The sequence below is a fragment of the Clupea harengus genome, chromosome 7 (genome assembly GCF_900700415.2).
Source record: "Clupea harengus chromosome 7, Ch_v2.0.2, whole genome shotgun sequence".
Classification (NCBI taxonomy): domain Eukaryota; kingdom Metazoa; phylum Chordata; class Actinopteri; order Clupeiformes; family Clupeidae; genus Clupea; species Clupea harengus.
The window spans coordinates 2,906,276-2,933,958 of NC_045158.1; the positions used below are offsets into that span (position 1 = coordinate 2,906,276).

Below are 27,683 nucleotides of genomic sequence, written 5' to 3' on the forward strand. Positions count from 1 at the left end.
AACTAAAGATAGATAGGCCGATAGATATAGATAGATACATCGATAGAGAGACAGATACACATGCACACACACACACACACACACACACACACACACACACACACACACACACACACACACACACACACACACACACACACACACACACACAGACTCTTTGTTTCTCTCTCCCGCTCTCATACACAATACACACACTCTCTCTCTCTTTCTCTCTCTCTCACACACACACACACACACACCACAGATTCAAATACCACCATATTACAAATTTCAAATCACACTCAACACAAAACAACACAACACAACACATCCCAAACACCAACACAACACAACACTCACCTAAACAACACAATTAGATATCGCCAGGGTTGCCTTTACTGAATCACACACTTCACACACACACACACTCTCTTCAGAGCTAAAACATGCAGTGTGGTTTCTCAGTGGTGTCTTTATGACTGTTCACATACCAACTACAATGCTACAAAGAAGAGCTAAAGAGAAATAAAGAGATCTGTGAGAAATCAGCTGGAGAAAAAATGGCCCTACCCGTGGAGAGTAAGGTAGTAAGGAATTACGGGTAAAATGGCAGTGAATCATGCGTAAAATGGCAGTGAATCTTGGGTAAAATGGTAACTGATTAGGACATGGATTTAGACTCATGCACTGTTACAGCACACGAGTGAGTCCAGCATATTATAAGATAGAGGGCTCAGGGGTGTGTGTGTGTGTGTGTGTGTCTGAGAGAGAGAGAGAGAGAGAGAGAGAGAGAGAGAGAGAGAGAGAGAGAGAGAGAGAGAGGGAGACGGTGAGTTTGTATGTCTGTTTGTGGTGTGTATGTGTGTGTGTGTGGGGGGGGGGTGCAAGGGCTTCTGGGAAAAACCCTCACAGGCATCCCAGCTCAACCAATCAGACAGCAGCAACCTTCAGCAAGGTCATATATGCGGAGTGCCTCAAACTATTCCACAAATATCATACAATTTATCATCAAGTCTGTGTCTGTGTGTGCGTGTGTATCTGTGTATGCATGTGTATCTGTGTGTGTGTCTCTGTGTGTGTGTGCGCATGCATGTGTGTTTGTGGGTTCAGTTGTAAGTCCTGTCCACATGAACATGTTTATCACAATCACACACACAATTAACACAGTGTCGCTCATTAGATCTGAATGACAAGGACCTGCCCTTCCCGGAAACTCCCCTTCTCACAAAACGCATGATTAAATCATACACACACACACACACACACACACACACACACACACACACACATTTCTAGTGACCTGTGACTGGAAATCCCACAGATGCACAAGAAATGGAGCACAGTACATCTCTCTCTCTCTCTCTCTCTCTCTCTCTCTCCCTCTCACACACACACACACACACCCACAGAAGCTATTATTGTAATGTAGGCAGTGGCTACTGAGCCTATTGGGGGTGGGGGGGTAAGGCCACTGTGTTAGACAAACCTCTCGCAGAACTGCAGAATGTTGTACATTTGACCAAATGCTGGTAAAGTGGGACAGTTGCTGGCGGATCAGTCTCACACAACATTGACTACTGGAGTACTGCTCCACGGGCCGCTGGTAACCAAGCCCAGCTGCAACAGAACTAATAGAACTCTGGGCTGACCTCTAGGCAAAGTTTTCTATTTTATTAGTGATTTTTTTATTTTATGCATTATTTCATGCCGCCTTACCAAGGTGCTGCCCAGGTGTTTCTGTTGAGCTATTTGGTATGTTTATAACTGACATAGATCTATAGCATCAGTATATGAATATATATATATATATATATATATATATATATATATATATATTGGCACTCTGAGATTCTTCTGAATGAAGAGTGCGTTACAAATAAAATTAATTATTATTATTATTATTATTATTATTATTATTATTATTATATGTGTGTGTGTGTGTGTGTGTGTGTGTGTGTGTGTGTGTGTGTGTGTGTGTGTGTGTGTGTGTGTGGATCATACACTTACCGGTGTCCTGGCGGAACTGGTGCATGGACTGCAGGTCAATGACGTAGGGAACCAGCTGCGGTTCCACCTGTCCCAGCAGCACGGTTCCCCTGGGGTCTTCCTTGAGAACGTTCTCGATGTGGTGGCACGTGGCCGCGCCGTAGGGCCTCCAGCGCCCGTGCTCGTTCAGCCACTCCCACACCACCACGCGGGCCACGCCCTGGCCCCCGTAACCCCCGGCCCCGCCAACCAGGACCCCAGAGCCCGGACGAGCCATGCCTGCCACGGGGCAGCCTCGCTGGGGTACGCTCAGCTCAATTCCCCTTCTGAGAGATCCACGGACCTCCACGGGCCTCCTGTGCCCCCAAGGCCCCAGCTGTTACCTTCAGAGGCGTGTGGCTCAATGGGAGTAGGGAGGCAGTCCAGACTAATGAGTGCGTGAGGGAAAGGGAGAAGGAAAACCTCAGGAGAACTGGGTACCGTAGCAAACACTATCGGCCCTGGTTTCAAACAAGAAAGGGGGCTCTTGTCTTTAAGCTTTAAGTTTAATTTGAATTGATTCCCTAATGTTTCTTTGAATAGACAGTTTCTTCACCTGTGCAGGGTTACTCTTCCTTGTGTGTGACCAGGTTGTCAGTAATGTCTGATCTGTAAAGACTTCCTGGATGATTTGAAAGATTGAGAGGGATCAGGCAGGACTCTCTGTCTGCTTCAAGCTTTCTCCGGGAGAACAAGAGGGTCAGTTTAACAGCCTGGTTCTCGAGGACACATCGGGACTGGTCATCATATACCACCAGTTTAGTGGTTCCACCAGGAGACGTGTCTGGAACTGGCCTCAGGATGTTCTAGGTTCAGCCCTCTATTCAGTACGCTGTGTTTTGCTGTGTGTCCAGTATGTGTTCTGTTGCACACAGTATGTGTTCTGTTGATGACAGCGGTTCCTCCGGTCTGTGCTCCAGTCTTGTGTCCTGAGCTTTAGTGGGTCATCTGACAGAAGGGGGAGACAGAGAGAGAGAGAGAGAGAGAGAGAGAGAGACAGAGAGACAGAGAGAGAGAGAGAGAGAGAGAGAGATGAGGATGTTTCTGATGATAACAGGATCAAAACAGTCACAGCATCAAATCACTTGCGATATTAGTTTAGTAAAGCACCAAGCAACCATGTTTCTTGTTTGCACTCGTCAGTCACAGCGCGTGTGTGTTTGAGAAACAGAGCGAGTCGCTGTCCACCTGTTACCACGAGCCTCGCGGGCTACAGTCGCAGAACAGCGTAAAGGGACGTGAGAGGGAGATCAGGGCAACAGTAGTAACCCATATTCCCTAAAAAAAAAAGCAGTTTCCGCGTGTACAGTCGTACGAGCACACAGCCTGCACACGTGATGTCGGTAAGATATCACAGATTTCTGGGGATTTCACAGGGAGCTCACAGCCATTCTGGGAGTCCGTCCGTGCTGCCGTGACTCGGACAGGCTACCTCAAGACATCTTCACGCGCCTACCGTAAAATGATCCTGATGAAATTACAGGGGTGCGTGAAACGGATGACGATGATTGACCGAATTAATTTGGCTGAGGCATCCCAGGTAGTACACCGGACACGTCAGTTTTCATACAGTGTAGTTATCGTATCAGGGTCAACACACACGGCGTATATATTACTGGCACTCTAGATATTAAAACAGAAAAGACATGTTTTAATCTCCCATACCATGACAACAAAGTCCTGCGGTTGGTCCAAGACGCTATGCTTACCTGGAACGGTTTTTAGCAACAGACCAAACCGGAGCCCCTGATCATTGTTCTACTCAAGCCTTGTGCGAGTGCTGATATGGCCGTGTGTGTGTGTGTGTGTGTGTGTCTAATGTTGTAAACGCAACACAAAGACACGCGTCTCCCGTTTGAGAAAAACAATGATGATCAGAGACTTACGATAGATTAATTGACGTTCCTTTTACGTCGGCCGTCTCTGCTAACCCGTGATTACCAATCCCAGTCTCTGTTTCTCCCCCACGTTTTATTAATAATTCCCATGAGTGGATCTAACACGCTATCAGCCTGTCCACGCGGGACGTTTCCACGAATGAGCCATCCTTCAGTGTTAATCCAAGCAAACGCTTCTGTTATCCGAATTAGAATTCTCCGGAATATAGTGATGCGAAGCCATCCCTGTGGAGGAAGCCGGGTATTCCCGTCCGCTGCTGCCCGTGCAGACGGCTCCGTGACAGAACGAGCGATGAGACAACAATGACCTTTTTCTAACAGCGAAGGGAGGGGGAGGGGGGCCCACAAATATGCACCCAGGTCCAGATCACCTGCGAAAATTCCCCCTCTACTGCTCCCTTCAAGTCAGGCTCTCTGGCAATGTTTTATCATCGACTGAAGAAAACAACCCATGTAATACACGAAACGTTCTAGTCCAATGCAACTCCAAGGCAACGATAACGTAAAACTATAACGGCATATGTCAAAATGCCCCCAGTCCTAAGAATATGCCAGGAACGGTCTCTTATTTGAACATTGACTGCCGGTAGGAGCTCGCCACCACTTGCCGTAACCCATCGGTCTGTCTGTGCGCAATGAGCATCTCCAAACGCAACGCTGTTGCTCCACCGTCCTCGCTCCCCCGGTAAAGGGAAATACAGCCACAGCCGCAAGATCTCAGTCGGACAGTGGTGAGAAATCAGATCCCGCGTTGTTTAGTCCTGCAGGCCATAGGCTACAAACCTACACTACCAACCACTCTGACTGTTGTGATATAAACAACAATGTAATCTTCCAGGTGGTCCACTAAATGTGCAATACTCAGCCTAATCACACAACCCTTCGCATTCGACTGGCAGTAGTGAGCGTGAATGTGACGTGGGCTGTCTCCTCGACAGCACTTTTTTCAACCCAACCGTAAAATTAGCCTTGCGTGGCATAACCCCATTCAATCACCGCTTGTTTTGAAGGGGATTTAAATAAATGAAATATACGATTGACCTGCTCAGGCGTTTGCAACACGCACTATGCAAAGCTGACTACCTCAAACACCTGTCGCCTATGCTAATCCCCAAACACGCCACGGTAGCCCAGTGAGGACGGTCAGTTATGGATAACTGGCGAGGGCCTCAAATACTGAGCGAAAACTGTTTAAAGTATTTTTATGCGAAAAAAATTGAAATGTTTCTAGACGTAAAATAATCACATATACGAACTAATGGTTGACAGTTTATTCCCATGTCTGATACTTAGATTCAGGTGTTTTGAGTGCATGGGTTGGCCATTTAGAGGGCACTCTGAAAACAAATAGACATAACATAGGTAGAAACATTTCAGGCTGGACCACTCTCGACTAGTAAATAGGAAACACAAATAACAAAACAAAAACAAGATGCATGCAATGCAATAACACAAGTTACAAGCATACAACTGTAGAGCAAAGGAAACACAGGGTAGTGTTGAATGAATACAATTACCATTAATACAGTTGCAATAACACACTATTGAAGCAAACTAAAATTATAAATGAAAAAAAAACATCCAGATAAATACAATGCCACAATACAGATCAAATGTGTGTACAAGTTTAGGGCACAGTCCATATAGGACAGTGTGAATAAATAAAAAGACCACTCATTTAACTTATGTATATGATAAATACAAATACATTGTATGTGCCACAATGTGACATATGTATTTGACAAATACAAGGTGGCCAAGCAGTATGACCATTTGAATGACAAGAGGTGGAGCCGGGTGGTGGCGGGGGTTCGTTGAGCAGCGCAGCTGGCGAATTTCAAAAGACTGACTGAGGACCACCTCATTTCAGAGAGCCACTGTGGTGGGTGCTAATCAATCCACTGGGCGTCAGCTGATGAGCTGTGCAGTAGGATGACTACCGTGACCTGCCTTAACTAACACTATGTTTGATAAGTATGTAATGTGTGCAATAAAGGTGATATTACTCTAACTCTGTACAGTAGAATTCAATTGTTTCAAATAGTGTGAGGCCATCCAAGATTCAAATTAAGATAGGCCTACTGTATATTCAGGGTTAGGAATGTTACTTTTGAAATGTAATAGGTTGCAGATTAGCCTACTAGTATCTTACCCTGTTAAAGTGTAATAAGTAATGTAACAATTTTAATTAGCCCACTTCATCAAAGTAGGCTAGTGTAACTTATTACATTTGATCATCTTTTTGATTGACAGAAGCGAGGCGGTGCAAATTCAAACAAGAGAACCAATCAAAAACAACGCTCATACTGTCAAATGAATGGAGCCTTTCTAGAAGGCAAAGCAAAGCAACATAATTAATGTTATATTCTACTTATGTAGCCTAAGCTTTAAAGCTTTTTACCAAAATAATATATTTTGTAATCACCAACATTTTGATAACTTCAATGCCTACCTAGTTTTCTTAGTAACTGTAACTGATTACAATCACATTTATTTTACAAGTATAATTGAATTAGGCTACATAACTCCGTTACGTGTAACTTTACTCACCAACCACGTGTACTCATATTCAGATAATGTGTGCAAAGACAAACAATTTAGTATATTTGTGATCGCTGTCTGTCACTAATTGCCATAGTCTATCATGGGGAATATAAAGATATCAGGCATTTTTTTTTTAAATATGCAAGGTATGTGTTTAGGTGTGAATTATACCACCAGTTATTATTTGTAGCTGTTTTCTTTCTCTTTTTTTTTACGAGGCCCTGGACAAAAAATAGATCTGAATTCAAATGTAATATCTTTGTTGAATGGCAACATTTGCTATGGATTTCTTAGGTAACTTGACCATGGACAAGGCCCGTTATGATTTCACTCAGTAGGTAGTTTATTCGAAGCTAATAAGGCTATGTTTTCATCTGTTGGTTTGAACCCTACTCTTTACGGCCCTACGTGAGGCAGGATTCCACGGAGACATACATTTATGTCTTATCGGGCAAACAGATATAGTATATTAATAGTAGGTCTAGTAGAAGGCGCATCTGATGCTGTCGTCTGATGCCTAGCCTACTTTACAGGTCATGGCAACGCATTTGAAAAATCGCAAGGTGTAGGCTACACAGGATCGCTCACATTCTCCCAACACGCTAAAATCGACATGTGTTGCATCATGTTGCATGATAACATGATATTATGATATTAGTTTGAACCCAGTTACACAGCTCTGATTTCAGTAATTTACCATCTCCTGCCAGTGACAGTGATAGTGTGTGAAAGTGGTGTCTCAAGGGTGGACGGGGGGAGAGCTGAGGTTGTAACGATAGTCCTGTGTCATTGTCGCCCCGTGAGAGGTAGCCGACTTGCTCTAATGCTATACTGCCCTCTAGCGTCAAGCTTGAGACCTACAAATTGCTTATTACCCGAAAGCGTTAGTTTGCTGTTCCCTGTTAAACTGTTCCTGCTGTTAAACTCGAGACATTTTCATCTCTCACAGATACCTGGAGCCTTTTTCCGGTTCCCTATTCTTGTCAAACTTGTGAAGTACATAGTTTTCATTCCTCATTGCTACACATCTGGAGCCTTTTCTGGATTGCCGTTATAATACTACATGTGCACATAATGCCAAATGAAAGTCATCACAACTGCAACTTTAACTGCACAGGTGCACACAGAGTACATCGCAGGAGCTCTGAGCTAGTGGTCACTGAACGTGTTACAAACAGGGTGTGGTCAGTGGTGCAAGGAAACCCACACAAACCTCAGGTGGAAAAGAACAAGTGAGGTATGAAGCACGTAGGCTGTGACACAGAACAAAACAAAGGGGGCTCTTATCTCAAGTTTCATTTCAATTGATTCCCTAATGTTTCTTTGAATAGACTGTTTCTTCACCTGTGCAGTTGCTAGGGTTACTTATCCTTGTGTGTGACCAGGTTGTAAGTAATGTCTGATATGTACAGACTTCCTCCAAGCTTGGGTTTGTAAGCATCGGTTTAAGCCTCTAAACCAGAGGTATTCAATTCAAATTCAAAGAGGTCCAGTTAGAGAACATTTCCTCAAGCAGAGGTCCTGAACATCATAATGTCTGACTTGCGTTATGATTCAGTGCCATATGCCTTTATGGCCAGGTAGATGTCATCTCCTCTTGTAGAAGGACAACATACGCATCGGCACAAAAAAAACAGGGAAGGAAATATTCTTTCGGGGGAGAAAAGAGGAAGAAAAAGATTAGGAGGAGTAATGGTTGGATGATCAGAAAAGGGTTTTAAAAGAATCCAAAAGCAGATTTTACTTTCTTAGTCATTAATTGTACTAGGACTCTGAATGACCTTTGTGTTTGGTGCAAAGTTGTTCAAACTCACTTGTAAAAAAACTGAAAAAAAAGTTGAGCGTCAATCCTTGTCATTGTGCATCCTGTTCCTATGAAGGGGAAGTATCAGCATGGAGAGTGAGAACGTGAAACTGAACAGTCACAAGTATGTCATGGGTTGCTATAAACAAACAGGATGTCCAAATATTCACCACACTTTGTACTCTGTTGGACACCAAGGAGGTCAGAGGCTGAGGTAAGGGTTCAGTTTTCAAGTAATTCTATTCACTGTTTCACTATTTAAATTTACATCATATAACATAATAATAATTTAAACAAATGTGAAGAAATTAAACAAGATATCAATGCTATTTGTCATACAGTGCGTCATCTTTATAGGGTACTTTTGGTGTTACAGCATGACACAATAAAATAGTGGTCACAATTATTTCCGATGATGTTTTGTTGTAAATAGAAAATGGTGTTACTTCAGTGTTTTACATTAAATGGACATTGTAGTTGAAAAAAACCTCAATGGGCAGACATAGGACCCTGTCCTAGTCTGTGCCAGTGTAATCTTGCAGAGGTACTTTTTCCCCCACTGTACCCCAAAATAATCCCCTCCTAATATCTTTAGAGGTTATGCCAAAATAGATGGAAATCGATCTGGATTACAGTATGGATTTGGATTATTCTGACTTCTACAGCAATTACTCTAACGACAATGCAACAGCTGAAGAAGAAATTCCCGAAACAACCCAATCAACATGTTTCACAGATTCAACCTGCATCACCCTTGTGGTGATCAACACTGTCATCTTCCTCTTGGGTGTCCTTGGAAATGGAATAGTAATTTGGATCGCTGGCTTCAAGATGAAGAAGACAATCAACACCACCTGGTATCTGAGCCTGGCTGTGTCTGATTTCCTAGTCTGTGCGATTAACCCGTTTAACATAGCCTTTGCGGCCATGCAGAACTGGGTCTTTGGCCTCTTCCTGTGCAAGTTCACCTCCTTCACGATGTTCGTGAATATGTTCAGCAGCATCTTCCTGCTGGTCTTCATCAGTGTGGACAGGTGCATCGCTGTGGTGTTCCCTGTGTGGGCTCAGAACCACCGGACCACCAGAACCGCGTCCGTCGCGGTCACTGTGGCGTGGATCTTCTCTGTGGTTCTAAGCATCCCCTCCATCGTATTCAGAGACGTGCAAACTCATATGGGCAGAACCCACTGCTTCAACAGCTACACAACAGACCCGCATAGCCACATCACCATCGCCGTCAGTCGCTTTGTCAGTGGCTTCGTTGTCCCTTTCATCATTATCATCGTGTGCTACTCTGTGATCGCCCGTAGGCTGATGAGCGGTCCCATCAAGAGGTCCACCAAGCCTCTGAAGATCATGACGGCCCTCATCGTCACCTTCTTCATCTGCTGGCTGCCCTACCACGTCTTCATCCTCCTGGAGCTGAACTCTAGCTTCTACGACAAGACGTCCATCAAGCACGGACTGCAGTTCGGCACGCTGCTCGCACTCGCCAACAGCTGCCTCAACCCCGTGCTGTACGTGTTCATGGGCAACGACTTCAGGAAGAAGTTCAGAAGCTCGCTGCTGTCCAAAATGGAGAATGCGATGGGAGAGGATAATCGCACCACCAGCCGCTACTTGTCTCGTACCAGCTCAATGGACGGGAGGGCTTCCACTCATATCTAAACATCCACAGGTTCCATTTTCTCACTTCAGCTCTTACAGGGCTACAGGGTGTCATGATAGCCATTTCAGGAACCTTTCAGGTCACCTTCTCAGGAACAGATGAGAATCTGGCCTAGATTGTCCTTGGATGGATATCTAAATGTTTCCTATTCCCTATACCCTCTTCAACTCTTACGGTTCCTTTACTCATAGTCTACTGGACTGATTACTGCTAGTTCTTGTTGCATTGTAGTTATTTTACGAATGATCAATAACAGATGAGAATGTATCCACAGATGTCCACAGGTTCCCAGTCTCTCTTCAACATTTACTGTTACTTTACTCACAGTCTACAAAGATGGTTACTGCTAGGGTTTAGTATGTTTGCGTTATACTCTTTTTACACATTCTCAGTATTGGATGTATGTATGGCTTTAAGGAACAAACCCAACCAGGGGTGTCTTGCTTGAACTGAGGGAGATGACAGGACATGATAACTCATTACATGAAATTACAGTATATCTCTGTACATTATTCTTTACGCGAACTAAACAGTGTTTTTATCTGAACTGTATGCATTACAAATGTTTTGCTTTTTTTTGGAGGGGGTGCTGTATACCTTTGAATATTTTCATAATGAAAAGCATTAGTTAGAATATCAGTCAATCAAAAAATGTCCTGTATTTACAAAGTGTGACTGCACATGTGTGCAGTGTGTGTAGGTGCCGGTGTCTCTGTCTGTTATCCAGGCCTCTACTTTCAATGTTTTCTACTGATTCACAGTACTTGTTACAGTACAGAATGTTGTAAACATGTTCAGATATAAGTTTTAAAGTAAAATCGTATAAAAACAATGCAATCAAAACATAATAAAGATGAATCAGATATCATATCAAATTTTCATAATTCACGACACCTTGCATCTTTTGTTGTGGTTATATCCATAGACTATTCTATGTGGGCATTCTCTGACTGATTAAAGCATTGAACAATGGTGACCTGTGACTTTTAGCGGTGAAGTTTAAATCACACAAAAGAATTGTTGCAGAATGAAAAGAAAGAAGATGAGAAGAGACATTATTTTCACTTTAGATGAACTGAAAAACTTCACAATAGTAAAAATACATTTAATAGAATACTTCTAACAATTAAATCAATAGAACTGAATATGCCTGAAACACTAACTGGTCAACGCAGATAAATCTTCATGTAATCGCAAATTGGGAAATTGAAACAAACAATAAGATAGAAAGATGAACTAGATGAGGAAGTACGGCCCGGGCCATTTAAACTTGAAACTTCTCTTTTCTATCATATGTAGGTAATGTGTTCAATCTTAGAGTTCCTTATTTACGGTCTCCCTTTGGCCTAAGAAAGCCTGCATTGTTTGTTTTTCTGCAGCCGCTTTTGTCCAAAGCAACCTAAAATAATATAGATACACATTTCACTCCATCAATCAACCAATGACCTTGGTGTTGTGACAACCAATGACCTTGGTGTTGTGACAACCATGCTCCACCGGTTAAGTGGCCCTAAAGACATGCTTACAATCCTCCAATGACGTAACAGTACCTAGCAACAAGTCATTGTAACTATGTAAGTAGGTCTTCAGAGCACATCATAACCACCTTTGTGATATATTATGCATATTCATTAATGGTTATTAGCATGGTGACTAGGCTGCTATACAGACATAGAATATTATAAACTGCCATACGATTTTATAAGTGGACTTTGTCAGCTTTAAGTAAAGTGACAAAAGAACAGTATTGTTATGAACAGATATAAACTTATGTAACTTAAGTTATGTAGAGATGTACATTGAGACTTGACTGCAATTTCAGTGTTAAGACATAAGCCATAAGTCATAGTAATACACCATGTAATGCAGACCATGCATGATACTCTTGGACACGGAGAGGTCAACCATTCCTGTGTTCCCAGTGTTCCGTGGGCTGAGCATGGGGTTCACGTGCACAGAAGGGGACAAGACTGTTTTCAGTTCCCCTAAGAGAATTTCACGGCAATTCTGTTTTTTTTAAACTGAAGGCTGAAATGGAGAAGGGGAACTTTAGGGAAGGGGAAGATTGCCCTTCTCAAAGCAGACACAGTCTACCTCCAGGAGGAGCTGTCTAAGAAAGATGGCCTTCATCCAAGATATCGTTAAAAAGAAGTAAAAGGCAGCTTTTCTCTGCTTTTTTACCATACAGAACCATATGAGGCATATGTTTTTACATTGGTTTCAGTAATAACATAATGGCTTTGATAGTAATAAATGTGTCTGTATAAAATGCAGGGTGCTGTGGCTTTAAAAAATAAAATAGTTGAGAAATGTTGATATAGCTCTGCTGGTATTTACCATCAAGTTCTGATTGGTGTCTTGAGTTGCTATTTCAGGTAAATATGATTATGTTACCTCAGCACTCCGGAGCTGCATATAAGTATATTTATCAGACAAACAACAACAATTGCAATCGGGCTCACTCCCAGCACAAGGCTGAAAGTGAAGCCCTGATAAACACATTGCACAAGGTTTAGACAGAAGTTTAGCGTTCAGCAGGGATAACCACGTGGTGGATCTCTGAGGTCCGAGGCTCCCTATATTGCAAGGATGGCAGTTTTGCACAGGGTCGGAAGAAGCTTATCACTTCTGGTCTAAACATGCTCTTGTACTAATGCAGACAAAGTGGCACACAAGTTACACACACGCAGAAATTCAGAAAAGCCATGTTCCTGCTTACATAAGTACATGATTTATACAAGGTATATATTAATACAAGTACCCAAAAGCCATACTTGAGTAAAAGTAAAGATACCTTACTGGAAAATGACTCAAGTAAAAGTAAAAGTAACCTTTTAGAATACTACTTGAGTAAAAGTCTTAAAGTATCTGATCTTTACTGTACTTAAGTATCAAAAGTAATTTTCTGACATTAAATGTACTTAAGTATTGAAAGTAAAATTACAAGTAAATGCTGTTAATATAAAAGCAAAGGGTCAGAGTTTATTCCGACTAGAATGAGCATGCTTATAAACTGGGCCTTATTTGAACACAATTTTAACACAATAGGCAATACTAAAGCAGCACCGAATGTAACAACCCAGTCATTACTTGAAACTGAAAAAATGTTTTGTTCATCTTCAAATAAAACGTCCCAAAAAGCCATTATGAATTTTTTTTATTTTAATCTTTGTAACATTTTGTGAATGGGCTCCTGAGTATCCCAAGGTATGCATAAGGCACAACCTGAGAGCAATAACCTGGCGATCTGATACAAAACCATAGCATTACATCAGCAAGCAAGTTATTGGTACAGTGACTGTGAAATACTTTCAGCAACATGCACACACATCCCTTGAACAATAACCTTACTAGCAGCTATTTTGCTCCACACTGCTACGTTGCTATACTGTAGATTGACACCATCCTAGCTAGCTAGCTAGATACCTCGCCAGAGATGGAATAAAGAATAAGAATAAATAATCTTTGTAGGTTATTAGCTAGCTTGAAATATTATATACAGATCTTACCCAGCGGTGAAAGAACATGACTAGTCTACAAGGTTGTGCTGGTGGCATTTAATGAAGAGGCCGTGGGGTTTCTCATTTTTTGATTGAGACCTGTGTGCTTATGCTTCGATTATTGTTGTGTCCCCTTCGTTGTTGATCTTAATGTTTTGGATATATCCTTCCACTGCATATTGCAGTCCATTTTGCCTTGATCTGGAGGATATTGCGGAGATATTACTCCAAAAAGAATCACTGACACTGACAGACAGTATAGTGCACATGTGTCAAACTCAAGATCTGTCCCGTCAAGCAATTTCATCCGGCCCGCCAGCTCCTCTGAATGTTGCAAAATATTCCATTGATTTGAATGTGCCACGGTGTCATTTTATTTCGCCCGCCAGATAATATCTAATGTCTATCAGAGCTGGCCTGCCGCGGCCGCCGGTATGTCGCACGCACCACTAATACCGCAAGTCCCACAAAGCACTGCCACCGCGTTTGTAGCCTACGTCACGTCCTACATGCTCCACTGTCTGCAGCCTCTGTCGCTACACGATGGTAGTTCTTTGGGGGATAGTAGTCCCTCACATTGCGCATGCGTCATTTTGCGACACTGTCGACTGCTGTCGACTGCTGTCGACAGCGAAGCCGCGCATGCGTCACAACGACAGATCCGTTTTCAATCATGGAGAAAAGCGACGAAAGCCAGTCTTTTGAAAACATGACCATTAATTTAAAAACAAAGAAGATGTTGTCACAGTGGACAAAACAGATGAGGTGGAGGATCAAAAAGTCTCTCCCCAGTTTCGTTTCATATGTTGACAAAGAGCCTTATGCTGTTAGCCGTTTACAACATAATTAAATATAACATTAAATATACCCACATTATGCGTTAAGACAAGCCCCATATGTTGACGTTTAAACCGTTTACAACATTATTAAATATTACGTTAAATAAACCTACATTAAGCGTTAAGACAAGCCAGATATGTTGATGTTGATGTTGAGCCTTATGCTGTAAACCGTTTTGTTGTCTGAGCATGCGCGATTATGTTGAGCCTTATGCCGTAAACCGTTTGTGTCTGAGCATGCGCAATGTGAGGGACTACTATCCCCCAAAGGACTACCATCGTATAGCGACAGCCTCATCACCTGAAGTCAAAGTTTAGCTTGCGGCCTGTCTCTCTCTACACAAACAAATGGCCAAACAAAAGGTGGACTTTAAAAACAGGGGTTTTCAAGGGAAGTGGGAGGCAGAATATATGTTTACCGATGTAAAGGGCAAACCTGTTTGTCTTGTGTGCGGAGCCGGCTGTAATGAAAAAAATATAATTTAAGACGGCACTATGAAACGAAACACCAAGACAAGTACAAACATATGGACATGAAACAGAAGCTCCAGAAGGTAGAGGAGTTGAAAAGAAGGCTGGTGTAACAGCAGATTTTGTTCGTAAAAGCCTAATGACAAAGTGAGGCTGCAGTGAAGGCAAGCTTTATTGTAGTAGCGGAGATCGCTAAAGCAGCCCGACCCTTTACCGAGTGAGAATTTGTCAAGAACTGCATTATAAAAGTTTGTGACATCGTGTGTCCTGATTAAAGGCATACATTTTGAAATGTGAGCCTGAGTAGAAACACTGTTGCTGATTGTGTATGTGACCTTGCCACCGATCTACAACAACAGCTGATGGGAAAGGGAAAATATTTAATCGTATACTCCCTTGCTGTGGATGAGAGCAGCGACACATCTGAGACTGCCCAGCTCTCAATCTTCATCCGTGGAGTGGACTCGACTCTGTGCGTTATAGAGGAACTTTTGGGATTTAAAATCGATGCATGGCACAACTACGGGGAAAGATCTCTTTGAAGAGGTATCCAAATGTGTAAATGAAAAGGGGCTGCCTTGGGACAAACTTGTGGGATTGACCACAAATGGAGCCCTGCGATATGCAGAAAAGAGAGGCATAAGAAATGAATGCCATTGATGTTGATTTAATTTTTTTTATTAGATCTCTGTATTTATAGGCAATAACTAATAGGCCTATGTTAAACTTAAGTTCATGTTTACATATGAAAAAATATAATATATTTTCTTTTTTTTCCAATAACTATTGCATATGTCCGGCCCTCAACTTGGACGCAGTTTTTAATTTTGGCCCTCTGTGTATTCTAGACCTTAGTGCTGCTTTTGACGCCTTTTGAGGGCAACCATAATGCTGATGTGGCCCAGTGTGAAAATGAGTTTGACACCTCTGGTCTTACAGTTACAACCGGCCCTTTGAGGGCAACCATATTGCTGATGTGGGTCACGTCAGAGCCCGGACCTGCACCAGCCACGCCCCCGTTGGTTTCCACTCGCTCACAGAGCATTCACACGCTTCCGTTGGAATGCGTTGATCCGTCAGGGTTGACGGATCTCCATTCGCTTTGAATGGGGTGACGTCATCCTTTGCCAAACTGAATTATGGCTCCGTTGGGTTCCCGTGCGTTGCGTTTCATGCTTTGCTTGCGGGAAAAGTTGAAGAATGTTCAACTTTTCGAGAGGCAATGCATGCGTCAGCCAATCAAATTGCCTTTCTTGCATAACTGACAGCACAGGCGCTAGCCAATCAGATCCCGTATATGCTCACGTCTAGAAAGCGGCAAGCTCAAAAAAAAAAAGATGGCGACCAAACTCCGTAGATGGTCGTATTTGTACCCAAAAGTTGTTTGTTTGACTTTTTTTTGCTTAGATTTTTTAAAAGTTACCAAGAAATAGACACTGTACAATGTAAAAACCCCTTTATTGTAACTGAAAAATACGTCTGATAGGATTTGCGAGGTGTGTGAGCACCCTACCTAATGTTAGCATGCTACTGCTTACAAGGTAAGCAGCTTGCTAGTGGTGTGATTGGTTTGTTGACCTGTCAATCTCACTATAACGTCTTACACCTGTGTCCTCACTCACCTGCACTGCGTTTACACTCACCGGGTCCCTAATCATCCACACCCGTCACAGTCCCTACATATACCTCACACTCCCTTCACTCGGTGTCTGGTATCGCACTTTAACGGATTCACAAACCTTAGATTTCCCGCTGCCTGACTGTCATGAGGATTACATACTCTTCGTTTGTTTCAGTTTAGTTTATCTCCTTAGTTCCCGTTTAGCGTATGACCTTAGTTATAGTTTAGTTAGTGCCTTGCCGAGTGTGACTCGTGTTTTGTTTGCCGCAACGGCTTTTCTGTAATAGTTTGTTCGCTCAGAGGTGGCCTCTGCTTAGTTTAGTTCTGCGATTAGATCGCGAGTTCCACCAGTTCCCAGCAGTGCTACGCGTCTGCGCCCCTGAAATTATCTCCATCAATGAACATGTACCTTTTTGTTCTTATGCCTCTTTCTGTTTAGTGAGGAACACCAAAGGCGTTATCTTGCGATATGTGGCTGCCTTGGAAGCCTTCAAGAAAGGAAACTCTGCTTTAGACGCTGTAGGGGTGGATCGCAAACACTGTAGCTAGAACTGCTATTCTGGGTTGTGCTTTGTTCATGCGATCCACCTCTACAGCTTTGTTTTGGTCCCCCAAATCAATGCTCTGGGCTATGTTCAGCCAGTGCTGAATTGAAAATAAAAGGGTTTTCATCTGTATCCTGTTGTTTTTACTGTCAGAGCACTCATTTGTTTTAACAAGTTCATAATGCCTTATCTTAACTTATCTTATAATAATCTTGTATCTGTTCATAACAACACTACCTTTTTGTCACTTTACTTAAAGCTGATAAAGTCCACTTATAGAATCGTATGGCAGTTTATAATATTCTATGTCAGCTTAGTCACCATGCTAAAACCCATTAATGCATATGCATAATATACCATAAAGGTTGTCATGGGGTGCTGTGAAGACCTACGTACATAGTTCTAATGAGTGCTACAATGATTTATAGCTTCTTTTTAAAGGCATCATTTATGTCCTTATAGGGCCTGATATATGCAGGCTTCATAGAATTCATGATGAAATTTGACAGATACACAGACTAATGATCACTTATCTACATAGAAAGTGTTACCCGACACACAGACTGACGATCACATATTTATAATGCATTATTCCGTCTAACCCTATTATAACCATTTATAATGAACTGATATAATGTGAATGATAATCATAAAGGTGGTTATGAGTCATCGTGAAGACATTATACACAGTTATAATTATTGCTACAATGACAATTACGTAACTCCATTACATGTAACTAGTTACTCCCCAGCCCTGCTTCAATGGTCAAAGATCAGTCTTGATCAGTTCAACAAATCACTTTCACCCCCTTTTTCTCCAGTCTGAAACCCCCGTCACTGCCCTGAACTTTCACTGCCCTGCTGATCAGTTGTCCACAAGCACTCTCACTGCCCTCTGTTTTACAAAAGCACTGTCCCGGCCGCTATCCAAAAGCACTTAAACTGACATGTGTTCTACAATGTCTGAATGGCACACAGGTTAAGGTTAAGATAATTAGCAGACACTGTTATCTAAGGCGATGTATTAAGCTAGCAGTGCTCCGTAATCAAACCTGGAACTTTCACCACCCACTGGACCATCAAGTGCACACTGAGTGCAGTCTACTGTGAAAGAATCACTATTTGAATGAATATAAAATGAATGTTTCAATGTCATTGTGGAATTACATTGAGCTTTCATGAAGCTTCATGTCGCCGCCACTAGTGTCTCTGGTGAAAGGTTGTTGATATTTCAGCTAATCAAGTTACACCCTTCCCTTTCGTGCTCTTGAAGTGTTACGTGCCAGCTCACGACACGAAACAAGAAGGGGAGGCCACGCAGAATTTAGGATATTTATAGTAATAATAATATATTTATTAATGATTTTACAAGTTTATATAGTTATCTAATAATTATAGCAAACGTGTGGTGAAGATCAGTGTTGTGAAGAGAAACAAAAGATGTAATGTAAAGTCAGGTAAATGGTAATATAAACAAACGACGATAATCCAAAAACAACGACAATCCCAAATCCAATTCACTATCCAAATCCAACGATAACCAAAATCCAACGACCAATCCAACGCTCTCCCGACTTCCATCTGAGCAGGGCTTTTGTAGCCAAGCCAATCACCCATACACCTGGATCCAATTACCTGTTATAACGACAGATAGAAAACAGGCATGCAAATCTCATGGGGCGGGGCCTGGACCCGCCAGGGTCGTAACATCCCCCCCCTTAAGACAGAAGCCCACCTAAGTGGGATTCTGCACCATCCAAAACCCCCATTTACCTAAACCTTCCTATTCACCTATTCACCCATTCACTCACATGCTCCCCATTCATCCAGCTCACCTAGTCACCTATTCACCTATTCACCTATTCACCTATTCACCTATTCACCTATTCACTCACATGCTCACCATTCATCCAGCTCACCAGTCACACAACCTATTTTCCCCTCAGCAATCCCAGTGGGCCTGGAAAAGCAGTCTAAGAGGGACAGGGGAGGAGACCGGAGAGGAGATAAAATAGTTAAACAGGCAAGCAATAACACCACACAACTTATCCCCACATCTGGAGCGTGGGACAACGCATTAGTCCATGCAAAATGGACCTCTTTCCTATGAGGTGTAAAACCACTGTGGACCAGTTTAGTCAGGCCATTCTCAAATAAATACTGGGCCTCGCCCTCCAGAACTTTATTTTTCTGGGTCAGTAGCTGCTTTTTCAGATCCTCCATCTGAGCGTCTTTCTCTGCTATGTGGATGTTGATGAGCTCTTTACACCAGCGCTCATAGTCTGCCAACTCACTGTCCCTGAGAGAGCTCTGCTGAGCATCCTTATGACGTTGCTCAAGCTCCTGTGCAGTCTGCTGGAGATTCTGCTCCTGTTTGTGCAGCTGACCCTGGAGTTCCTTAACATCCAGGTCCTTCTCTCGTGCATATCCCTCTTTGGGCATCTCACAAACTTGAGCCTCCACCTGGCTGACCCCCTTCTGCAGAGTGTCCAGTTGAACAATCAGGTCCTCTCTCTCTGAGGCACACTGCTCATGCTGCTGGATGGCAGTTTTCAGATGTTTGGTCAATTCTTCAATACGTCTCTCTGCCCCCTCAAGCTTCTCTCTTTCCTTGCCTAATAGCTCAGTCTGCCCCTCATAATCCAACCTGAGGTTCTCATAGTCCACAGCCCTGTGGATACTGTCCTTCATTGCGACTGAAACACTCTCTCGCTCTGTTTTTAAAGCCCCCACCTCCTCGGTCAAAGCAACAACATCCTTTCTGCTCTTATCCAGCTCTTTTTTTGCCTTTACAGCGACAGCTTTTATTTTGTCCATCTTTTCCTCCCTGTCTTTGCTTTCTTTTTCCAGTGTTGCTATCTTCACAATGTACTCTTTCCTGCTATGCTCACTGGAAGCAGCATCACTCTTAGTCAACTTCTGTAGCATAGCCATATCCTCTCTCAGCTGTGTCAGAAGGGATTCTTTCTCTTTCATGACAGACAGTGGCACAAATTTAGCCTGTATAGTTGCTTGTACTCCATCCAACTCTTTTCTCTGCACCTCAATCTCCTTGTGCAGCTTACCAGTGACCTCCTGCTCTGACTGATACTTGGACGTGTTGATTTGCTGGGATTGTTAATGGTTCAGTCTGAGCCACTATCTTTGTTTCCCCTTCACAGAGCCAGGAGTGTGTAGAAACACCACAGTTTTGTTTGATCGCAGATAATGAATGGACAGCTAGAGGACTGTGAGGAGCATTTAATGAATTTGATTAGAATCATGCACCACACCTTTAACTTTATTAATTGTGACTTGGGAGTGCTTCCATCAGTACTGCGTGATGAACTGGGCTGAATTGATGAGTGACTGGACCAGTCTTTCACCAATCACCAAACTCACACAAACATGCCTCTTCCATAAGCCTCACTGCCTGAGCAGCACCTGAAGCACTCTCCACTGGGCGCTGATTAGTGAACCCTATGCAGGAGCCAGGGCAGCATTCCAGACTTCCTGACATATAGGTCATAGGTCAAGCTGAGACTGAGCTGAGAAGAGACTGATGAAGCCATGCTATCCATTCCTAACAATTCTGAACTTTTACACAACAACAGAACAAAAACATAAGCACATGTCGAGCACTCAATTGTGGTTCCAGTTCCAGTTCCTATAGAAAAAAAATCTATGAATCTATGAATAATGCATTAGGATAGCAACAGAATTTAAATTTTTGCACAGAATTGTGAGAAATAAGCACTTGTGATCAGGGAGAAATTTTTAGTTTTTAGTGTCTTATTAGTGTTTTTGTTCAGTAGATTTGAAAATATGGACGTGTACATCATTAAAACGTGACCCCTCACACTGTGAGTGTGTGCCAAGTATGCCAGAGTAAGCACAATGGTCACATGTTGGGTATGTAAGCCTGGGTGGGAAACAGGAACAGAGACTGGCTGCTGAAGTGTATGGACGTCAAAGTACTTGTGGCTTAGCTTAGAACTCTTTCACTGGGGTCATTTGCGTCCCTGTTGACATGCTGCACATGAGCTGAGGTTTGATATCATCGCGTTGTCATGGTATTAGTGTTGCGAGATCAGTAACGTGATATCATGCTTTGAACCCTGTGAGACAAACCCTAAACCATCACTGGTTGAAGGCCACAAAACTCAAACATCAACTCAAAGATATCTCTTATGATACATTTGAATTGAACTCACACCAACCCACACCACGCTCTCAGAAGACCCACCAATGAGGTGTCTGTGCATCGGGGCCGATCACTTCCTTGCCATTGATTCAGCACATACCATGGCATGTACAGCATTCAAGTGCAACATTCAGTCAAATCCTTTACACACTTCTGGATCTGCTCAGTGTTGTTTTTTTTTATTTGATAAAGTCATTTGGTGAGATTTACATTGAAATGACACCTAACACTTTTATCTAAAGCACGGCTCAAAATCTACCTCATACCAGGATGAGCACCTTCCATTAAGAATTCAGTGGCATTAACTGAAGCATTAAAGCTCTGTAGAACCTCATCTTATTTGTCATAGAATGAGTCAAAAACGTACACTGTCAAACTTGTCACACATTTAAAATATAGACTTCATAGCTTCAGAGACTTTATAGACTTTATAGCTAGACTTTATAGACTTTATATCTTTATAGACTTTGTAGCTTTATAGGTTTATTCACTTTATACACTTTATAGCTTAATAGATTTGATAGACTTTGTAGCTTTATAGACTTTGTTTTGTCTCCATTAGCAAGCCTCTGAGTTGCTGTGGTGCGTTACATTTAGCGGTTGCTTTAACCCAAAGCAACTGACTGCAGTACACATATGCATTCTCACTGTGCTCCCTGGGTACTGAAGCCATGATCTTGGTACTGTTAGTGCCCTGCTCTTCCAGTTGACCCTCAGAAGAACCTAATGAAAGCTGGACCTTCTTCTGTACCCAGCTGTAGTCTTGTTCAGTTTTTCCAGGAACATGTCTTGGTTGCCCAATACAGTGATCACGAGCAGCATGAGCAAAGAGGGGGGTTTCTGAGTTGCACAATAGCACACTATGACGGTACAGGAGTATTGGGGACGGACTGAGTATCGTCATACTGGAAGATGTTTAGATGAGGGCAGTGGGGGGGGGTTCTTCACTTGGCCAATTCTGGACTCTGGTTAGAATCTGTATGATTGTACCATGAATACTGTAACCACAATGTTTTTTTTTTTTTTCGAAATCACAGTTTATCAGTGGACATTTCCGCTTCATGACATGAGCACATGAAATATAAAATCCTGTCTATCTGGAGATTCACATTGTGCTCAATTCATGGAGTGTGCTTTGACAGACGTGAAAGATGTGTGTAACAAACCATTTTCATACAGGTACAAACAGCCTTCGGCCAGTTTGAAAATATCTTCAGCCAGCGTCTCTCGCAACTCTCTATCCTTAATATCACACACACACACACAAAATGCTGCCTATAAAAAAATTGGAATCAATCAGTAATGTTTTGTTCGAAATAACTTTATTGACCAAGGTAGAAGTAAATGTGAGTGAACTTGTGTTAGATATTTTCCCCTTTCGAACTGTTGGCCTCCAACAGAGAACAGACTAGGGCAAAGTATCGCATGTCTGTTCAGGTATTCTGCAACAAATAATAAAAATGTCTTTATCAAAAAGAATATAAACGTTTTATGTGAAGTAGATTTTACATACTATGTGAGCAGACACGAGGCTTCGTTCTAATTATATATTCAATAATTTTTTCAGTCCTCTCCTGTTCGCTTCTGACTCCAGTATGGAAGTATATGTTCCCAATGGTCATAGCATGGTCACAAGACAGAGACAGAAACTGAAAGTTTTGCCTAAACTAACATTTACAGCAAAGAGCATGCGATCACTTAATACAGCAAGCAGAACTAAGCACAACACAAGACTAACACATGGCCAAACACAACACAACACTAACACATGAGCAAACACAACACAACACAACACATGAGCAAACACAAGACTAACACATGGCCAAACACAACACAACACAACACAACACTACACAACACAACACTACACAACACAACAGCAAACACAACACAACACAACACAACACTAACACAACACAACACAACACAACACAACACTAACACAACACAACACAACACAACACTAACACAACACAACACAACACAACAGCAAACACAACACAACACAACACAACAGCAAACACAACACAACACAACACTAACACAACACAAAACAACACTAACACATGAGCAAACACAACACAACACAACACAACACATGAGCAAACACAACACAACACAACACAACACAAGACTAACACATGAGCAAACACAACACAACACAACACATGGCCAAACACAAGAGGAGACAAATTAATATGACAAGACTCATGTTCCATGGACTGTTCATTCGGAGAGGACCTGGCACCCCTGAGGCCCCCTGCACCCCTGAGGCCCCCTGCACCCCCCTGCACCCCTGAGCCCTGCACCCCTTGGATCAAACCAAGGTGGTTACCATCATGATGGGGAAATGAAAAGTAGTCATAACATACTGAAACACATTCATATATTTATTTTGTCCGACAAGACAGAGATACTTCTAGATCAGAGGTCGCCAACCCGTCGATCGCGATCGACGTGTCGATCTAGAAGACCTTCCCTGTCGATCTCCAACATTTTTTTTTTTTTAAATACAGAAAAAAAAAAAAAATGTTTTCTTACGGACTTCGGAAGACCAAAGTCAGAAAAGATCTCCGCCTGATTCATGAACGCCAGCTATTTAAATCCGAGGATGTCCGTAGAGTTGATGAACGTAATCACCAACGATTTCTCACAAATGTAGCCCTTCCCACTAAATGCCCCTTCTAAAGCAGCTTGCACACTGCCCCGACAAACGCCAACATTCTCCAACAAACGCCAACAAACACCAACAGTTGGGTCAGCGTGCGGCAGTGGTCATTGTCGGGTACTGTCGGATTGGGTAAAGTTGCAGAATGTCTGCCCAATGTAGAGAGATTTCCAACATTCTGACAGCTCGTCTGACAGCTCGCAACTAGGCTCAACTCGCGTGCATAACATCCTCGAGCTCTCTTGGATGTCATTGTTATGTTGGTTATCGGCCAGTTTGTTAAAAAAAAAACGATATCATAAGTCTATTTATAGATTAGCTTACCCAAACGAACGGTTTTCCAGGCAGATATTTGTCTATTTTAACTTCTACGACTCGTTTAACACTGCAACGTGTTTCTAAATATTAATGTTAAAGGTGACACGTTACATGAGTACGTTTGCGCTTATGTTAGTTATCAGCCACTCCCACTTCATTCCAATTACCGCGTTGGTTTTTCGAAATATTAATATGCACGCATACTGTCGTACTGTCGTCGTAAAATAGGCTGTGCAAATATTTAGGCACCCTAATCATTTTCATGATTTGAATACCTGTAACTACTCAATCCTGAATAATTGCAACACATAATGAGTCTGATTAGCTTGTTAAGCCTTCAATTCCATAGAAAGGTGCATTCAATCATTAGAAAAACTATCTAAGGTAGCCAATTGCAAGATGTGCTTCTCCTTGATTCTCCTCTGAAGAGTGGCAACATGGGGGCCTCAAAACAACTGTCAAATGATCTGAAAACAAAGATTGTCAGTGTTGTGTTGTAACTTCAGTTGATAAAAAAAGCAGTTCATATCCAGCCTGCTCATTGCAAATGTGTTTTTTCTTGTTCATATTGTGTGCGGTTAACAAATATTTTCCTTTTTATGTTGCACTGAAATTAAATGATTTAGTGTGTTCTTGGCCACATCAATTTGAAAGCTGGACCAAAGTGTTTAATTTAATTCAATTACAATTAGGCTAAATAAAAGTTGTAAGTACAGTCTGGAGTCTGGACAGTCTTTTTTTCTCAACGCCTCAATAGGTAGATCTTGCCTGTCACCAAGGCAGAGGTTGTGATCTTTGGCCAAAAAAGGTTGGTGACCACTGTTCTAGATGATGTTATGAGTTTTCCTGGTAGACATGCATTGCATTAGTTGAACTGTGTGATCAGAATCAGAATCAGAATCAGAATCAGAATAGTATTTATTGCCAAGTAGGTTTACACCTACCTGGAATTTGTTCTGATGTATAGGTGCATACAGTAAACATAAAAACATACAAACACAGTAAGTACTACACATAACATAAAACATAAAAACACAGTAAGTACTACACAAACACAATAAGTACTACAATACAAAAAGCAGGGCAGGAGTGCAAAAGTGGATGTGCAATGTGCAGTGTGCAATGTAGTGTGTGTTAACATAACACAGGCTTGAGGTGTGGGGGCGGGATGAGAGTCCACGTCAGGTAGCCTTGTTACTAAAGCCAACGGCAGCCGGGAAGAAGCTGGTTTTGTGGCGTGAGGTTTTGGTCCTGATGGACCGCAGCCTCCTGCCGGAGGGAAGGACCTCGAAAAGTTTGTGACCCGGGTGTGAGGGATCGGCCACAATCTTACCTGCCCGCCTCAGGGTCCTAGAGGCAAACAGGTCCTGTAGAGAGGGCAGATTGCAGCCAATCACCTTCTCGGCGGAACGGATGATACGCTGCAGTCTGCCTTTGTCATTGGCAGTGGCAGCACCGTACCAGATGGTGATGGAGGAGGATCTTCCCATAAGTCAGTCATATACGTTCATTGTTATATAGTATAAGTGACAACAGTGTGTCAACACATATAATGATGCCTCCTGTCATATACATTAACATAGAAATATATATATATATTCTATTACGAAATTAGATTAGATTCAACTGTATTGTCATTGCACAGAGTACAAGTACTGAGACAACGAAATACATTTTAGCATCTAACCAGAAGTGCAAAAAAGCAGTAAAAGTGCAGAGTATGTGCATATGTAAAGTGGAATATGTAAATGAATAAGATATGTACAGTAAGAAATAGATATGGAGTATGAACAGTATTGATACAAGACTAGCAGCAATAGAAGTAGGTAGTGTAGATATGATAAGTATATATAAGTATATATGAAGTGCAGGTGTAAGTATAAGTGATGGTAGTAAGTGAAATGAGAATGAGAAAAATGAAATGAAAGAGGTAGTAGTAATATTATATACAGAGTAAGTTACAGTTTTTCTCGATTGATTACATTCAAAAACTGGAACTTATGGCACAATGACCACAACCTGTAACTCATGTGCCAACTCCCTAAACCAATTCTGCTAAACTATAAGCACAATTATGTGCTTTAGACACAAATTTCAATTGTTAACCGCACTTTCTTCAAAACACAACACACAATTATCTGCTTTAGACACAAATTTCAATTGTTAACCACACTTTCTTCAAAACACTAAACACCATCCTCTCTACTTTGCACACTTCATCAATGCCAAAACCTCCTTGTGTTCAGACAGAACACACTGCTATTCAATTGGCAAAACTTCCATTTCAAAGGCTGTTGTGCAATTTGAAATCAAAGCTTTAGCAATATGATGGCCACAGGTTAGCTCCTGGTTTGGAGAACAATTGATGGCAACATTGAAGTGAGAGGTGATCAGAAAGGCAGAGGAGTGAGAGTAAGAGGAGGAGGAGGAGGAGGAGGAGGAGGAGGAAGATGATGAAGAGAAAGAGCAAGAAGGAGAGCCATTATCTCTGATGAGATTCGGGCCACTGTGGTCAACCATATGGTCAACCATGGTTTGACCATGCAGGAGGCTGGCCAGAGGGTTCAACCAAATATAAGCCGCTCTCAGTTGCATCCATTCTCTGGACATTCAGAAGAGGGAATAGGTAAGAAACACTACTATGACAGGAAAACACTAGTTTGAATGCCTTATCAGGAGCATAGTATTCTTGTATTTTCTATTGTACTGTATCTGTAAAATTACGTAAACAAATACAAAGTGCAACCATTGATGACCAAGACATATTCCTAAACATCAATACAGTGAGCCTAGCCACAGTGGACTGTGTTCTAAGGCGGAACACCTTGAGAATAAAGCAGGTGTACAGGGTGCCTTTTGTCAGAAACTCCGACAGTCAAACAGTTATGCTATGACTATGTGCAAGTAAGTCATATACATTTTCACAACTGATTGCGTCCTATCAGCACTGACACATTACTGTACTGTATTGTAATCCAATCCAATGTTACAGTTTTTCTCGATTGCTTACACACATGAAGCATGCCTCGTTTTCTCAAAACTCTAAACACAAATCCCTAAACCACTCACACAAAATGCAACAACATTCACAACACTGTGTAGGTCTATTTCTGATAGCACATTGTCAATATTGTCTTGAGCTAGAACAGGATGCAGTAGTTTTTTGTCCTTTTTTATTTTACATTTTTCTTTCTTTTTTTTGTTGACTGTACTGGCCTATATCCTATTGTTTGTTCTGTGCAAATCATTTACACATTCATTTGTGTTTGCTGTGATGTATAGGCTACAGCACTTTTGGAAAAAATAAAGAAATATTTTAGTTGTTACTGTATATTTGTGTGTTGTTTTATATTTGCGTAAAAACATTATACAGTTATATTTTACTACAGGAGTAAGCGTATAGTAACATAATGTTCCTGATAAGGCCTTCATACTGGTGTTTTCCCATTTCATAGTAGTGTTTTCCATTGAGCACATCAGTGTTCAATCGATGCTTAGAATGTCTACTCATATAATGGGCTGTGTTTGTCATTAGAAAACAAAGTACCCTTTTGAGGTGACATAACACTGTTTTGAAAGCAAAGTTGCCTTTTGCAGGATGTATAAAGGGTTTTGCATT

The 27,683-nt window shown here is 41.9% G+C and overlaps 2 protein-coding genes across 4 annotated transcripts in view; one reads left to right on the forward strand and one right to left on the reverse strand.

The window, feature by feature from the left end:
* The window catches only part of dtx1 (deltex 1, E3 ubiquitin ligase), a 34,610-nt gene extending 29,692 nt beyond the window's left edge, over window positions 1–4,918 (reverse strand). The window contains exons 1-2 of one of the 2 annotated variants that reach the window (XM_031570157.1): window positions 3,891–4,918; window positions 1,987–2,952 (exon numbers count right to left, since the gene is read on the reverse strand). In XM_031570157.1, the coding sequence (XP_031426017.1) occupies window positions 1,987–2,242 (256 nt within the window). In that variant the 5' untranslated portion in view covers window positions 2,243–2,952; window positions 3,891–4,918. Of the gene's footprint in view, window positions 1–1,986; window positions 2,953–3,713; window positions 3,820–3,890 lie in introns of those variants that run through there. The other variant, XM_031570158.1, reaches the window with a different exon arrangement.
* Window positions 4,919–8,210: 3,292 nt separating this feature from the next.
* On the forward strand, window positions 8,211–10,895 carry LOC105896989 (chemokine-like receptor 1). Of its 2 annotated transcripts, none has more exons than XM_031570159.2 (2): window positions 8,211–8,464; window positions 8,863–10,895. In XM_031570159.2, exons 1-2 carry the CDS (start codon window positions 8,405–8,407, stop codon window positions 9,916–9,918), a joined length of 1,116 nt encoding a protein of 371 aa, XP_031426019.1. In that variant the 5' UTR covers window positions 8,211–8,404; the 3' UTR covers window positions 9,919–10,895. The 2 variants fall into 2 exon arrangements, with proteins under 2 accessions (XP_031426019.1, XP_031426020.1); XM_031570160.1 differs by having other exon boundaries at window positions 8,374–8,464; window positions 8,846–10,895.
* The last annotated feature ends 16,788 nt before the right edge of the window (window positions 10,896–27,683 follow it).

Excerpts from the sequence above, each read along its gene's own strand:
- LOC105896989 (XM_031570159.2), top strand. The coding sequence starts at position 8,405 with ATGTCCAAATATTCACCACACTTTGTACTCTGTTGGACACCAAGGAGG. Across the intron at positions 8,465-8,862 it reads CAAGGAGGTCAGAGGCTGAG|ATGGAAATCGATCTGGATTA; the intron begins GTAAGGGTTCAG and ends ATGCCAAAATAG.